This window comes from Amblyraja radiata, chromosome 4 (genome assembly GCF_010909765.2).
Source record: "Amblyraja radiata isolate CabotCenter1 chromosome 4, sAmbRad1.1.pri, whole genome shotgun sequence".
Taxonomy (NCBI): Eukaryota; Metazoa; Chordata; class Chondrichthyes; order Rajiformes; family Rajidae; genus Amblyraja; species Amblyraja radiata.
In genome coordinates this window covers 83,764,557-83,780,139 of record NC_045959.1, presented here as the reverse complement: position 1 = coordinate 83,780,139, position 15,583 = coordinate 83,764,557, and the positions used below count along the sequence as shown (strand labels likewise).

The window sequence follows — 15,583 nt, the reverse complement described above, 5'->3', positions numbered from 1 at the left end:
TGCTGCCTGTTCCACTGAGTTACTCCAGCTTTTTGTGTCTATCTCCAGGATGATAGTAAACAGAAATAAACAGATATAAAACAAGGAATTAAATAGACCACGCTAAAACTTGAAATTGTAAATCTTTGGATGAAATGCAGGTTTATTGTCAGTTTTCAGGAGAATAATGCAAGAATAATTGGAATATATACTGGAGCAGCTATTGTAACAGCAAATGCTGGGTTTACTTAAAATTGCGGTGCCTACTTTGATTTCTGCACTGTTTAATTAACCAGTTAACTAAGAAGTGGATTTTGCAGAATATAAAATGACATAGGGTTCACTGACTTGCATACCCAATCACTATTTGGTACTAAAATGCCTGTTATACCAGATGACGTGAAATAATAGCAAGATTGTTGAATTGCACAGTTTGCATCAATGTTTCTCATTCTTATCTGTGCTTCTTGTTAAAACAAGGCTGCATGGAGTAGACTGGAAGATACTCACGAGTGACTAATCCTCTGAGCATTTCCTTAGATGTTTGTGTGGTGTCCTCCTGTTGCCTTATATGTACATTGGAAGACTGCTAGTTACATGTGTACCAAACATATTTTCCGAAGAGCCAAAAGAACTGAAGGAATTCAGAAAATTCACATTAGTCCATCGTTATCTCACATTAATACATTTGCACGCTTTGCCTTCTCGTGGGTTTCCAGCCACGTCTCAAGTATCAGAGAGCGATCAGCAGGAACCAAACAGATGGGCAGCATTTAAATTTGGCTGCAGAACCTCATGGAATCCTGGAGGTTTATTTCACGGACGAGGCCATTTGGCCCATTCTGTCATTACTATGTCCCACCTTTGCAGATCCAGATCTTTTTTCCACAACTAGTGACCTTCAGGGGAGGTGGGAAGGATATCTGTCGGAAACGCAGGTTGTAACGCAGGTTTTGATAATGGCCTGAATGGTCAAAAAGACATGGTCTTTCCCTTCAGACCTATATGGTATGAGGAAGAGGGCTTGTCAGGAGCAACATGGATACATATTAGACTTCCTCTCTCACTGTTTCTCTCACATGTTACCCCAGTCCTGCAAACCATGCCCTGCGCGGTGACTCTAGCAGCCATTTATATCCTGCACCATAACTCCTGGTGGTTTGTGCCACAGCCTCACTGCTCCTGGACTGAGACCCAGGAGTTAAAATCTCCTTGACCTTGCACGGCCACAGTCATGATGGAGTGTTGCTCACTTTGCACCCATCTATCTGAGTGCCAGTGCAAATTCAAATCAAGGTTCACGTTTGGTTTGCTTCTGTTTATTGCCAGAAAGAGGTCAATAACTTTTCCCATACAATTCTTATTATTAATTACAGGGGCAGTCAAACAAAGTGCTTTTACATTTTGGGGAAAATTACTTTCATATTAGTGCCCCCCTTCACCCCCATTTCATCTCTCCTGCAAAAATCCCAGGAAATGATCTGTTATTCCAACTGAAACATTTTCTATACAGCCTCTACCTCATTCAATTACTTCTTAATCCAGGCCCTTCCATCCTCATCTCACACCCATTCATTGTTACCCTTCTTCCATAGTTTTCCCTCCTCTTCAACCAACGAACCAATCCATTAGATAGACACACAATGCTTTTCGGTGGAGACCTTTCTTCAGACTGAATAACGGTCTTGACCGGAAACGTCACCCATTCCTTCTATCCAGAGATGCTGCCTGTCCCGCTGAGTTACTCCAGCATTTTGTGTCATATCTTTGGTGTAAACCAGCTTCTGCAGTTCCTTTTTACATGAACCAATCCATTAACTCCATCATTTGCACCCGTAATCCCTTCCATTCCAGCTCATGAGCAGATGATATTGTCTCCTTTTGAAAGACTACAAATGATGTGGAGCGTAGAGATTTGTGTGTCTGTCTCGGCAAATCATCAGAGGTAGTACATGGGTAGAAAAATACACCTGGAAGGCAATGGAATCTTGGCCATTACTTCATGAGGTTAAGAATTCAAAATCAAGGAGCGATGCCACTGTATTTAACTAGTATGACATTAAATTTTCATTATTGTATCTCTCGAATAATATGTTAGACTTAAAACAGACACCATAGAGATTCTTGAAAACCTTTCTCCCAGGGTGGAAATGTCAGTCTAGCTGAAAGTGAGAGTGGCAACATTTAAAGGAGATGAGTGGGACAGGTTTTTACCACAGTCAGAGAGTCATAGAGTGACATAGTGTGGAAACATGCCCTTCGGCCCAACTCACCCACACCGGCCAATAATGTCCCAACTACACTAGTCCCACTTGCCTGCGCTTGGTCCATATCACTCCAAACCTGTGTTATCCATGTACCTGCCTAACTGCTCTTAAACAATGGGATAGTCCCAGCCTCAACTACCTCCTCTGGCAGCTTGTTCCATACACCCACCACCCTTTGTGTGAAAAAGTTACCCCTCGGATTCCTATTAAATCTTTTTCCCTTCACCTTGAACCTATGTCCTCTGGTCCTCGATTTCCCTACTCTGGGCAAACGACCCTGTGCATCTACCTGATCTGTTCCTCTCATGATTTTGTACACCTCTATAAGATCTCCCCTCATCCTCCTGCGGTGGTGGGTGCCTGGAATGTTCCCCAAGGGTGATGGTGGAGGAAGATGCGATAATGCCATTCTAGAGACTATTGGATAGGCACATGGATATGCAGGGAACAGAGGGTTATTGATCACATAAGCCAGAGGAGTTGAGTTTAATCTGGCAACAAGCTCAGCACAGACATTGTGGATCGAAGAGCCTGTACCTGTGCTGCACCATTTTATGTTCTATAATACATAGAAAACATAGAAAAACATAGAAAATAGGTGCAGGAGTAGGCCATTCGGCCCTTCGAGCCTGCACCGCATTCAATATGATCATGGCTGATCATCCAACTCAGTATCCTGTATCTGCCCTCTCTCCATACCCCCTGATCCCTTTAGCCACAAGGGCCACATCTAACTCCCTCTTAAATATAGCCAATGAACTGGCCTCAACTACCTTCTGTGGCAGAGAATTTCACAGATTCACCACTCTCTGTGTGAAAAATGTTTTTCTCATTTGGGTCCTAAAGGATTTCCCCCTTATCCTTAAACTGTGACCCCTTGTTCTGGACTTCCCCAACATCGGTTACATGTGGTTATAAGAGATAAATGAGCCAAGGCTTCTTAAAATTGGCTTCAATCTAGGAATATCCATGTAGATTTAATGGAGTTCTTAAAAGTTATAAACATATTTGAAATGATATTTACAGTATATCTAGTTCTTCCAGCAGATAAATCCGAACAAAATTAGAGCTGGGCATTTAGGATTAAAATCAGGAAGCACTTTTACACACAAAGAATGGTAAGACCGCAGAAGCTGAATGGCCGTGCACTGTTCCCATTATCTGGTGTGGTTCCCAGGTCCATCAAAATTACTACCATTCATGTCAAGGGGTTAAAGTTAAGATGAAGGTTATGCAGGAAAAAGAGAAATACTTCAATGATTCAATGGTGCTTTATTGTCACGTACTTAGGTACAGTGAAATTCCTATTTTGCATGCTTTTCAGTAAAAATATTACTATAGGTAGGCACAATCATATTTATGCACAGGAGTGTGAGAATAGTAGATTACACTGAGGCAGTACACGTTGCTATATTTCAGGTTCAAGTTCAAAGATGTTAAAAGTGTTAGAGTCATAAGGGCCTGTTGTCCCAATGGTTGCAATGGGTTGCAGTTGCAGGGGCTGTGCTGGTCAGGCAATGTTATTGATGGCCTCCACCGCAGCTCAGTTGCTCAGTACTGATGCAGGCTGAGTCTAATCCATGCGCTCGGCCACTTGGAGCGGCCCCGATCTAATCGGCTAATTGATGATTACATTGATTAAGGTAAAGAATCTTGGCAAATTTCCTTTGCGTTTAGATTTCTGTCCCACATCCAATTATTCACTTACAATTTCTACTTCACTCCTAATCTATTACTTGCCTCTGCAATCTATAATGCAATTCCTTTCATAACTGTGGCCAAATTTCTGAAATGCCCATTAGCTGATGTATTCAGCCTTCAGAGGTCACTCGAGGACCCTCACTTGAGTCTTATCTTCTTGGCCAATGTTCATTTGGCATTCTGAATCACCCTGAGCTCCCTCAGTTCACCAGGGACCCACACAACATTCCTACAGTCATCAAATGTTCAGGAGGAATGGACACTAATGTCTTCACCAAAATACTAAATACCAACGTTATTTCACAAATTGCTTCCTGATTAAATATTTAGTGGACTTGACCACTCCAGGATTAAATATTTAACTCTGCAAATGTGGCTAGAAATTAACCATTTAGCATACACTGTTATTTACTAAATTAATGGCCAACCCTAATGGACTAAAGTGGAATCGCTTTTTTGGAGTTTTCTCTTGAATGGTATGGATTTTAAGTTATTGAAATATTTATTTTAGGATTACATTGAAGATAAGCTATTACTGAGAAGATAATTAAGACAAAAATATATTTTGCTTTTATGAGATTTCCTAACAGGAATTTTTTTTCTTAACGTAACAGGGTTTATAAGTGATATTTAAGACTATAAAACATAGAAGCTGAATTGTCATTTGGCCCATTGATCTGCCATTCGATCGTGACTGATCTATTTTTACCTCTCAACCCCATTCTCTTGCCTTCTTCTCATAACCATTGACACCCTAACTGATTTTGATTTAGCCATGATCAGCCATGATCATATTGAATGGCAGTGCTGGCTCGAAGGGCCGAATGGCGTACTCCTGCACCTATTTTCTATGTTTCTAAATCAAGAACCTATCAATCTCCGCTTTACCCAATGACTTGGCCTCTATGGCCATCTGTGGCAATTAATTCCACAGATTCACCAGCCTCAGGCTAAAGAAATTCCTCCTATTTGCAAGTCTTATGAAGGAGGGAAGCTGACAGCAGGGGACTACATATGCATGCAGGAACATTAAAGTAGATGACCATTTATGCTTTCTGGTCCACTGTATGGTAAGATCCTGGCTGCCCTGCATCTCAAGGGAGCAAGGATTGTTAAAAGAACCACCCTCTTCTGACTCATTTAAACCAGGGACAGTAATCGTTTTAAACTTTCTTTTACAAGGTTACCTGTTTTCCTTTAGCGAGTTCAGCTTTTGTAATCAGCACTGTAGTTTTCTGTATAAGAAAGAATAAAATAGGTGGAAGGGCAGGATTTAAATTGATGCTCTGTTCATCCACAGAATTATCGGCAAGAGCTGGAGTCGAAGTTTTACGAAGCTTTTGATTGGGACCAAGTTCACCATAATGATGTAGCAGGCTTACTGAAGACCTTCATCCGAGAACTACCCTACCCATTGCTCACAGCTGAATACCTGCCTGCTTTCATAGCTGTGCAAAGTAAGTCTTTGGAGTAACGCAAACATGTTTAACATTTTTTTGCTGGTATTCTTATCCTCTTCTATTTCAGCTTTTGTGCCTTCCCATCAATATTCAGACTCCCTGCCAGTGCAAAGCATCGGGCATGTTGGTCTTTGCTGATTTCATTACATCCCTGATGTCTGTTTGCTGGAAGCAAAGGCTGATAAACACATTATGTAGGAAGAAAATGCAGATGCTGATTTACATCGAAGATAGACACAAAATGCTGGAGTAATTCAGCGGGACAGGCAGCATCTCTGAAGAGAAGGAATAGGTGACATTTGTGATCTGAAGAAGGGTCTCGACCCGAAACACCACCCATTCCTTCTCTCCAAGTTCTATTGTCTTCACTAGGCAAATAAAGTGCTTTGGAAGTGTAGTGACTGCAGTGATGTAGCAAACCAGGCAGCCAGTCTGTGCACTGCACTCTCTACCATCAAGCATCAAATGAAATGGCAAGCGGTCACTTAGTTTTCACACCTTACATTTCCTTATCTATGCATCTTCCTTTCCCCTGACATCAGTCTGAAGAAGGGTCTCACCTCGAAAAAGTTCTCTCCAGAGATGCTGCCTGTCCTGCTGAATTACTCCAGCATTTTGTGTCTATCTTCAGTCTCTTAGTTTAGTTTAGTTTTGAGATACAGCGTGGAAAGAGGCCCTTTGGCCCACCGAGCCCCCGCCGACCAGCAATCCCCATACACAAGCACACACTACACACTAGGGACAATTTACAATTTTCACCAAAGCCAATATGTCTTTGGAGTGTGGGAGGAAATCGGAGCACCCAGGGAAAACCCATGCGGCCACAAGGAGACCGTACAAACTCCGTACAGACAGCCACCGTAGTCATTTTTGTCAAGTGAATTTTGTAAAGTTGTACATTACTACTAATTACTAAAGTATTTGGATTTCCCAAATTTACATATCAAATGAAAAAAATTATCAAGAGCAACTTCAAAATAATTTGTTCAGATAATTGTTTTAAAATCAATATGGCACCAATAGTATATGAAGATTCAATGAGAAAGTATTAAAAAATAATATATATACACACCCATACATATACAATTATTTATACATTGTGTGTGTGTGTGTATATATATGTATGTATGTGTGTGTGTTTGTGTGCAAGTATTTATGCACTATGTGTGTGTGTATATATATGTATGTGTGTGTGTATGCATACATAGATGAATGTATATTTGTATGTGTATATATGTATGTATACATAGCGTATTTAAATACTCATTGAATTATTGTATACTATCGGTGCCACAAATATTCATATAATACTGTACCTATTTGTTGAGCACAATCAGACACTTGGTACTGACTGAAATGTTGGGCAACATGGCTGTTCAGAGATTTTCTATTTTTGAAGAAGTAAGGCAGGCTATCATTTATGGATTTGATAGACATTTTTTACAGAGCTGTTTCTGTGCTCACAAAGCAGTGTACAGACTGTCAGATTAATTTAAATTACAGTTGCTGTGGTAATGTGGGAAATGTGAAATGATTTCCACAGAGCAAGCTCCCACAATCAGATGGTGCTCAAGTGAACATTTACCTGTTTTGAGAGATGGAATTACTCAGAATGTGTGGGTGAATGCAGTACTCTTAGTGTAGTTTAGTTTAGTTTAGTTTAAAGATACAGCATGGAAACAGGTCCTTCGGCCCACCAAGTCCGCACTGACCAGCAATCAGCCATGCACTTGTTCTATCCTACATGCTAGGGACAATTTACAGAAGCCAATTAACCTACAAACCTCTTTGGAAAGTGGGTGGAACGTATGAACTCCGTGCAAACAGCATCCGAGGTCAGGATCGAACCCCGGTCTCTGGCACTGTAAGGCAGCAACTGTACCGCTGCACGACTGTGCCGCTCTTATTCAAAGTACCAGGAAATCTTTTGCAGGCACTAAGGAGAGCAGACTGGGCTTTGTTTAATGTCATTGTGAAGGAAGAATCTCAGAATTGCCATTTCAATGAGATGCGGTTTTACAGTTTAACATTGGGTTTGCTTTGGTTTCAGACATCTCACAGACGAAGCTGCAGTTACAGGCTCTACATCTTATCATCATGTTGCTTCCTGATCTCAACAGAGACACTATTAAGGTATCCTTTATGTTCAAAGTATACATGAGTGCATTTGAATTTATGTAAACCTCACACTGAGCATATCTAACATTCAAACCGTGAATCATTATTTTATCCACAAATCCATATTTATTAAACTGGGGATGTTTGAACTTAGATGTGCGGAAAATTAGATTTATTAAGTTAATCGCAGATTAGATATACTAGAGGTATGATACAAATTTAACATGCAAGAGTATGCAATAGATTAGATATACTTAAATTAGCTACAGTCCAGATAGACACAGTGATCAAGGTTAAAATAATGTCTCAATTCAACCTCCAACATCTTTAAAAACATACAAGGACACATTTCAATTTTGTTGATACCAAGTTCCACTTACGTGATATTTTGTGTGAGGCCAATGATAACATTTTTATCCTTTTTATTTTTTTCCATCATCACTAATGGAATCAGCCCACAGACAGATCCAAGTGGAATCTGCTGATCATTTGGTGGGTGTACCTTGTCTTGGGACTGTGGCTGTTTTTTGAGTTGAGATGTACCTTCAGCTGAATATAGGAGTATTGATGCCAATATAAAAACAAATCGCTGAAGGAACGTGGTGTATTGGGCAGCATCTGTGGAGGGACATGGATAGGTAAAATGTCTGGTTGATCCCTTCTACAGACCTGGGGTTCTATACATTACCTTTCACCTTTTGACCTAGGGTTCTATATACAGGGTATTACCTTTATCTTATGATCTGGGTTCTATATGTCACCTTTTGATATGGGTACTATACATCACCTTTACATTTTGACCTGGGGTTCTATAAGGCACTTTTACCTTATGACCTGGGGTTCTGTACATCACCTTTCACCTTATTTCAGCAGCAGCAGCAACCCTTTTTTGCAGATATATTCACTTCATGTATAATTAGACTGACGTCTTTGGTGCCTCCAGGTTACAGGCAAAATTGTCTACAATCGTTAAATCAGCACATTTAAGAAAACGCATTGTCCAGGGGTGGATTGAAAAAGAAATCCAATATTATAAAGTACAGGGAAATTATAATTGTTAAATTCTATGAAGGGGGGAATTAGGGAAGAGGAATTTACATTATCCTATAACATAGTTTAATTAGTAAACAAAGCAAATAAGGGTGAGATGCTACACATTGCAAAATTAAACCAGGGCAGGACATTTACAGTGAATGGTAAGGCCCAGGAGGATGCTGTAGACGGATCTAACACCACAAGTACATAGTTCCATGAAAGTGGCTTCATAAGTAGATAGAATGGTGAAGAAGGCTTTTGGCGCACTGGCTTTCATCAGTCGGGGAATTGAGTATCAAAGTTGAGATTTGTTACAGTTGTACAATTCATGGTTGAGGCTGCACTTGAGGTATTATGTACAGTTTTGATCACAGTGTTATAGGAAATATGCCATTCAGCTGGAAAGAGCGCAGAGGACATTTATAAGGTTTATGTTCCCATGACTTGAGGCCTGAGCTTAAGAGAAAAGTTGGGCAGGCTTGGACTTTATTCACTGGAGCACATGAAACTGAAGGGTCACCTTATAACAGTGCATGAAATCATGACGGGCATAGATAAGATGAATGGACGGAATCTTCTTTACCAGGGCAATGGAATCAGGACTAGACAGCATAGGTTTAAGATGAAGAGGAAATATTTAATCATAAGGGGCAATGTTTACGCATGTAGGGTGGTGGGTACATGGAACAAGCTATCAGAGGTAGTACTTGAGGCATTTAAAAGGTGTTTAGACAGATTCATGGATAGAAAAAGTTTAGAAGGATATGGGTCAAATGCAAGCAAATGGAACTAGCTTAGATGGGGCACTTTGGTCGGCATGGACAAGTTGGGTCGATGACTCCATACTTATACCCAGCTTAAAATTTATATAACATTACATACAGAGGGCAAACATACATTTTTAATTGAAGCTTATATGTTCCTTCTGCATTGCATCTTAATGGTGAGACCAGTGTGGGGCACAACTTATCTGAAAGTACGAGTTGGAAATTGGCTATGGAGTCATTTCTGCTTTCATGAGATTAACCTAAAGTAAAATGAAGAGGAAAAGGGGTGAGTGGCAAGTGGAATTAAACTCTTCTCTCCTCAATACAATCATCCCCAACCCTCATCCCCATCTACAGGCTTTTTTGGAATATCTCAGCAAAGTCGTAGCAAATGAGGCCAAAAACAGAATGAGTTTGTGGAATGTCTCCATGATCGTGGCACCAAACCTCTTCATGTGCAAAGGGAGATCTGGCAACCATCAAGAAGCAGAGGCAGCCACCAAGGCGGCCAAAATCGTCCAATTACTAATCAAATACCAGGACATCCTCTGGACGGTAAGTGAACTTACAGTAGATGGCACTTTTGGGTGTATTTTTTTAATGTAGTCCTACAATTGGAATGCAAATCAAAGTGTGTTGGAAGGAACTGCAGATACTGGTTTAAACCGAAGATAGATATAAAATGCGGGAGTAACTCAGTGGGACAGGGTGCATCTCTGGAGAGAAGGAATGGGTGACGTTTCAGATCGAGACCCTTCTTCAGATTAGAGTCGGGGAAAGGTAAACAAAATATATAGACGGCGAAGTAGAGAGATATAGAACGAATTAATGAAAGATATGTAAAAAAGTAATGACGATGAAGGAAACAGGCCATTGTGAGCTGTTTGCTAGGTGAAAACGAGAAGCTGGTGCGACTTGGGTGGGGGAGGGACGGAGAGAGGGAGAATGCAGGGGTTACATGAAGTTAGAGAAATCAATATTCATACCACTGGGCCGTAAGCTGCCCAAGGGAAATATTAGATGCGGTTCCTCCAATTTGCATTTAACTCTCTCTGTCTCTTACAACCTCTCATTGTCAGAGTGAGGCTAAATGCAAATTGGAGGAACAGCATCTATGAAAAACAACATTCCACCATCACCCCCTGCTTCCTTCCATGAAACCAATTCCCTATCCTGCCAGCACTCCCTGGATGCAAAGCGATCTAACCTTCCAGAGCAGCCTACCATGTGGAACCTTATCAAATGCCATGCTGAAGATCAAATGGACAATGTTTATGGCTTTGTCCTCAACCTTTTTGGTTACTTTTTCAAAACTCAATCAGAGTCATAAGACACAATCTCCCATATATAAAAACATGCAGACTCCCTAATCAGCCTCTGTTCCAAATGCATATATATCTTATCTCTGAGAATTCTCTCCAGTAACGTTCTACCACAGATGTTAGGCTCACTGTTCCATAGTTTCCTGGCTTTTCCTCACTGCTCTTTGTAAATAGAGGCACAACATTCACCATCCTCCAGTAGGGGCAATTTAGAGAAGCCAATTAACTTGCAAACCCGCATGTCTATTGTATGTGGGAGGAAACTGGAGCACCAAGTGGAAGCTCTCCATGCCGTCACAGGGAAAGCATGCAAACTCTGCACAGACAGGGCCCAAGGTCAGGATCGAACCCAAGTCTCTAGTACAGCTCTACCAGATGCTCCACTGTGCCGCCCTGAATCTCTAACCCGGGATTGTTGGAGACTCCAAGATGCTCCTCACAACCAGACAAGTAAATTATTTACTCTGATTGCACAGCAAGATTGCAAAGGCCTTTTGCATTGTGTCCAATTTAGGATATGCCTTTTTATTAGTAGGTGGGAGGTACATCAACATTTTCTAGCAAGTCCATTTTCTAGCAAGTCTGATTTCATTTCAGAGAAAAATTATGTCAGAGAAAGACAACAAATTTAATTGAGATTGTTAAACCAGACCAATCACAAGATTAAGCTACCAATGCCCTTTGTAATCCTATTCAGAGAAGCAGGTTGCATTTGATTAACATGGTATTACAATTTTATACCATTGTGCTACGGTTAGTGTTAAAGGATAGTATTGTGGTTAGTATTAGCGGATAGTGTGGAGATTTTTGTAAGGCACTGTGCATGATCCTACCATTTGCATGATAGTTTTAGAAGTCATGATCACCGTGTCATTCTGCCATAGGTTTCATGGTTTTATCTTTGCCTAGTTTACTTTAGTCTGGTTTAGTTTATTGTTACATGTACTGCATTTTTGTTGTGTGCTATCCAGTCAGCGGAAAGACTATACATGAATGCAATCATCCATCCACACTGTACAATTACAGGATAAGGCGAATCATGTTTAGTGCAAGATAAAGTTCAGTAAAGTCCGATTAAAGATAGTCTAAGCAACACGACTGAGTTGAACCCTTTACGAATGAATTTATTTTCCTAAATACAATCGGCATCCAGGGTTGTGTAGCATTCTACGTAAACCTCTAGTTTACTTTGGCCTCTGTTAACTCCGTGAATCAGTGGAGTCTTTATGCAGTGTAATATAATTGCTGCTCCAGGGTAGTCAATGAAAGTTAGTTGGACTCTCCTGGCATTATTCAGGTGATCGACATTATTGACTTTTCAGAATGTGCGTGCTAATAGTTTAGCCTTGGGGAAAAGAAAACATCTGTACCTTTTACAGAGAACCATAATGAAATTGTATCTCCTCAATGAATCAGATATAAAGATGATAAAATAAATGATGCAAAGTTTGAGGAGGAAGTGTATGTGCATTCAAAGTCAAATTAGATGCAGAACGAGAAACAGAGGGAAGGGAATGGTTGTGCAATAATTTTATTTATATATTACATTTTGTTAAATCTCCAGGAGGAAGGAGACTTTCTATTTATGATGATGCATTCTGTGCTAGAGATTCATGTGCAATAATTCATTGGATTGATGAAAGGAAATTGGAATAATGAGCAATAATGCTTTTGGGTTAATTTTCAACAACATAAATTGGCATCTTCTTGCAACTCAGTGCAGGACAGAGTTTGATGCTATTTTAGAACACAGTACAGGAATAGACCGTTCGGCCAACAATGTCCATGCTGAACATGATGTCAAGTTGAACTAATCTCTACCTGCATGCGATTCATATCCATTCATTCCCTGCATATCCATGTGCCTATCTTAAAGCTTCTTAAATGCCACTATTATGTCTGACCATGGCAGCATGTTCCAGGCACCCACTGCTCTCAGTGTCTAAAAAAACTGCCCCACACGTCTCCTTTAAACTATGCCTCTCCCACCTTAAAGTAATGCCCTCTAGTCTTTGTCATTTCCACCCTGGGGAAACAAAAGTTCTGATTGTCGACCCAATCCATGGCTCTCATAATTTAATATATTTATATCAGATCACCACTCAACCTCCAGAGAACACAATCCAATTTGTCTAGTGTCTCCTCATACCTAATACACTCCAATACAGGCAGCATTTCATGAAAGTAGCTGTAGAATGGTACCTCTGGTACTGAGGGTTCAGCTACAAGAAGAGGTTGGATAAACTGGGATTGTTTTCTCTGGAATGTCGATGGTTGAGGAGAGACTTGATAGAAATATCCAAAATTATAAAAGACAGTCAGAATCTAACCAGGGTGGAAATGTTCAACACTAGAGGGAAGGTGAGAGGGGGAATGTTCGCAGGTCCCTGGTAGGAGACCGATTTTCGGGAGCTCCCGCAACGGCAACTTCGCCCGCCCCGAATCGCGGGGTTTGAATCGGCCCATCGCAGGGCCTTACATCGCCCGGCGCGGCTTAATCGACCGCGGGACTTACCATCGCCCGCCGGGGGCTTTAACATCAAGAGCCCCGATCGGCTCGACGCAGCAGTTTGATTGCCTGACCGTGGGAGACGAACAGGGACGAGAAAATACTTTTGCCTTCCATCACAGTGAGGAGGTGTTTGGTAATTCACTGTGATGGATGTTTGTGTGAAACTATGTTAATTGTGGGTTTTGTTTTTTTTGCTGTTATGACTGCAGGGAACAACATTTCATTCAAACCTTTGTTTGTTTGAATGATAATAAAGCCATTCTATTTCTAATTCTAATTCTTAATGGAGATGTGCAGGATACGTGTTTTACACAGACAATAGTGGGGGCCTGGAACCGATTGGCACGGATGGTGGTGGAGGCAAATACAATAGCGGCGTTTAAGAGACTTTTATATTGGCACATGGAAGGAATAGAGGGATATGCACAGACAGATGAGATCAGTTTAGCTTGGCATTGTGTTTGGCACAAACATTGTGGGTTCCTTTGCTGTACTGTTCTATGTTCTTATCCTGCAATCTTTGCACTTACATTTCCCTGAAGGCATAATGATGGTTGCACATAAATAACTGTGTACATTGAGTAGCTTCACTGTTACTCTAAAAGGCCTAAAATGGCCGTGGGACTTAGCATCGCCCGCCTGGGGCTTGGACATCGGGAGAGAAAAGACTTTGCCTTCCATCACAGTGGGTTCACTGTGATGGATGTTTGTGTGAATTAAATTGTGTGTATTTCTGTAGGAAATTGTCTTTGTTTGTATGGCTGTGGAAACGGAATTTCGTTTGAGCCTCACTGAGGATCAAATGACAATAAATGGTATTGTATTGTATTGTATTGTATTGCATTGTATTGTAAGAGGAAAGGTCATCCCAGTTTGGTTCATTGTCACTAACTCTGACTTTTCTCTTACCCAGATCCCTTCCTTTGTGTTAGCCCAAGTGCGGAAGATGAATGAAAATGAGACCAGGCGACGGACAAGGGTGACGTGGCTGACTCCTCCTTCGTTTTTCTTCCCTCCTGCCAAGGGAAACTGCTCGCCCCCATCTGGAAGCTCTTCCCGAGGTCGAAGTCGGAACCAGGAGCCCGCCATGTGGGACGTGGCTGGTGTGAACTTGTCTCCAAGTGCTCTGGGCCACAGCTTTCAGGTACACTTCTATACAGGTGTTCCTCTTCAATCCACCATCAACACCGATGGAGCCAATTGACCACCATGGATGCACGGCCACTTAGTAAACATCAGTTCTTCCCCTTGTCAAGCAATCCTCGAGCACCTGATTAGCTCCTTGTTCAAATTAGTTCTGGAATCACTTCTAACACATCTTCACGTAGAACTTTCCAACTCACAGTGCTCTGAATGAGGACATATCTTTTCACCTCACTTGGCTCTGGGTCTTTTTCCACCTATTTTAAGTCTACAATTTCTGTAGACTTAAAATATTCCCTCATGTCGCAGAAAATCTAGTATTCTATTGAAACCTATCCTTTAGGACTTTATTCCTTGGAGCACAGGAGGATGAGGGGTGATCTTATAGAGGTGTATAAGATCATGAGAGGAATCAATAAGACAGATGTCTTTTACGCAGAGTAGGGGAATCAAGAACCAGAGGATGTAGATTTAAGATGAGAGGGGAAAGATTTAATAGGAACCTGAGGGGCAATCATTTCACACAGAGGGTGGTGGTATATGGAATGAGCTGCCAGAGGAAGTAGTTGTGGCAGGTGCTATAACAACATTTAAATGTTGCATGCAATGTGTGCAGAACATGATGCCAAGATAAACTAACCTCATCCACCTATATATGATGCAAATCCATCCTTTCTCTGCATATCTACGTGCCTATGTAAAAGCCTCTTAAACACACTTATTTTGCACATATCTGCATGCACCACCACCCTTGGCAGCACACCCACCACCCTCTGAGTAAAAATAAATTTGCCCTGCACATCTCCTTTAAACTTTACCCATCTCACCTTAATGCTATGCCCTCTAGTCTTTGACAATTCCACTCTGGGGAAAAATGTTCTGACTATTTGTGCCTCTCATAATTTTATATACTCCTCTCAGGTCTATACACTATATACTATTTACTTTATCCTATTGACAATGTACTTCCACCACATCTCTCTTCGTCATTGGCATTCCAGAGAAAATTGAGAATATTTTGGATAGGGGTCATAGTGGCACTGCTGATGATATTGCATTCTTGCTTAATCTTGTTATGAGTCAGAACATTGGTCTTCCTCTCCATCACAAATTTAACATTATCTCTGTTTCCATATTCCTCAATTGCAAGTTGTTACGGCTAAGATGGCACTGTAATAGTTAAATAAATATAACCTGAATTCTTCTATTAATTGAATACTGGACGTGGTATAAACAAGAATTCCTTGTTGAAATACATAACAGTGTTGGAGATAAAATG

At 41.0% G+C, this 15,583-nt stretch overlaps 1 protein-coding gene across 7 annotated transcripts in view; it reads left to right on the top strand.

Moving 5' to 3' along the window:
• Positions 1–15,583, top strand: part of arhgap28 (Rho GTPase activating protein 28) — a 189,788-nt gene that overhangs the window by 165,642 nt on the left and 8,563 nt on the right. For all 7 annotated transcript variants that reach the window (XM_033019874.1, XM_033019873.1, XM_033019871.1 and 4 more), the window contains 4 exons: positions 5,248–5,404; positions 7,458–7,540; positions 9,685–9,882; positions 14,075–14,305. In XM_033019874.1, the coding sequence (XP_032875765.1) occupies positions 5,248–5,404; positions 7,458–7,540; positions 9,685–9,882; positions 14,075–14,305 (669 nt within the window). The remainder of the gene's footprint in view (positions 1–5,247; positions 5,405–7,457; positions 7,541–9,684; positions 9,883–14,074; positions 14,306–15,583) is intronic.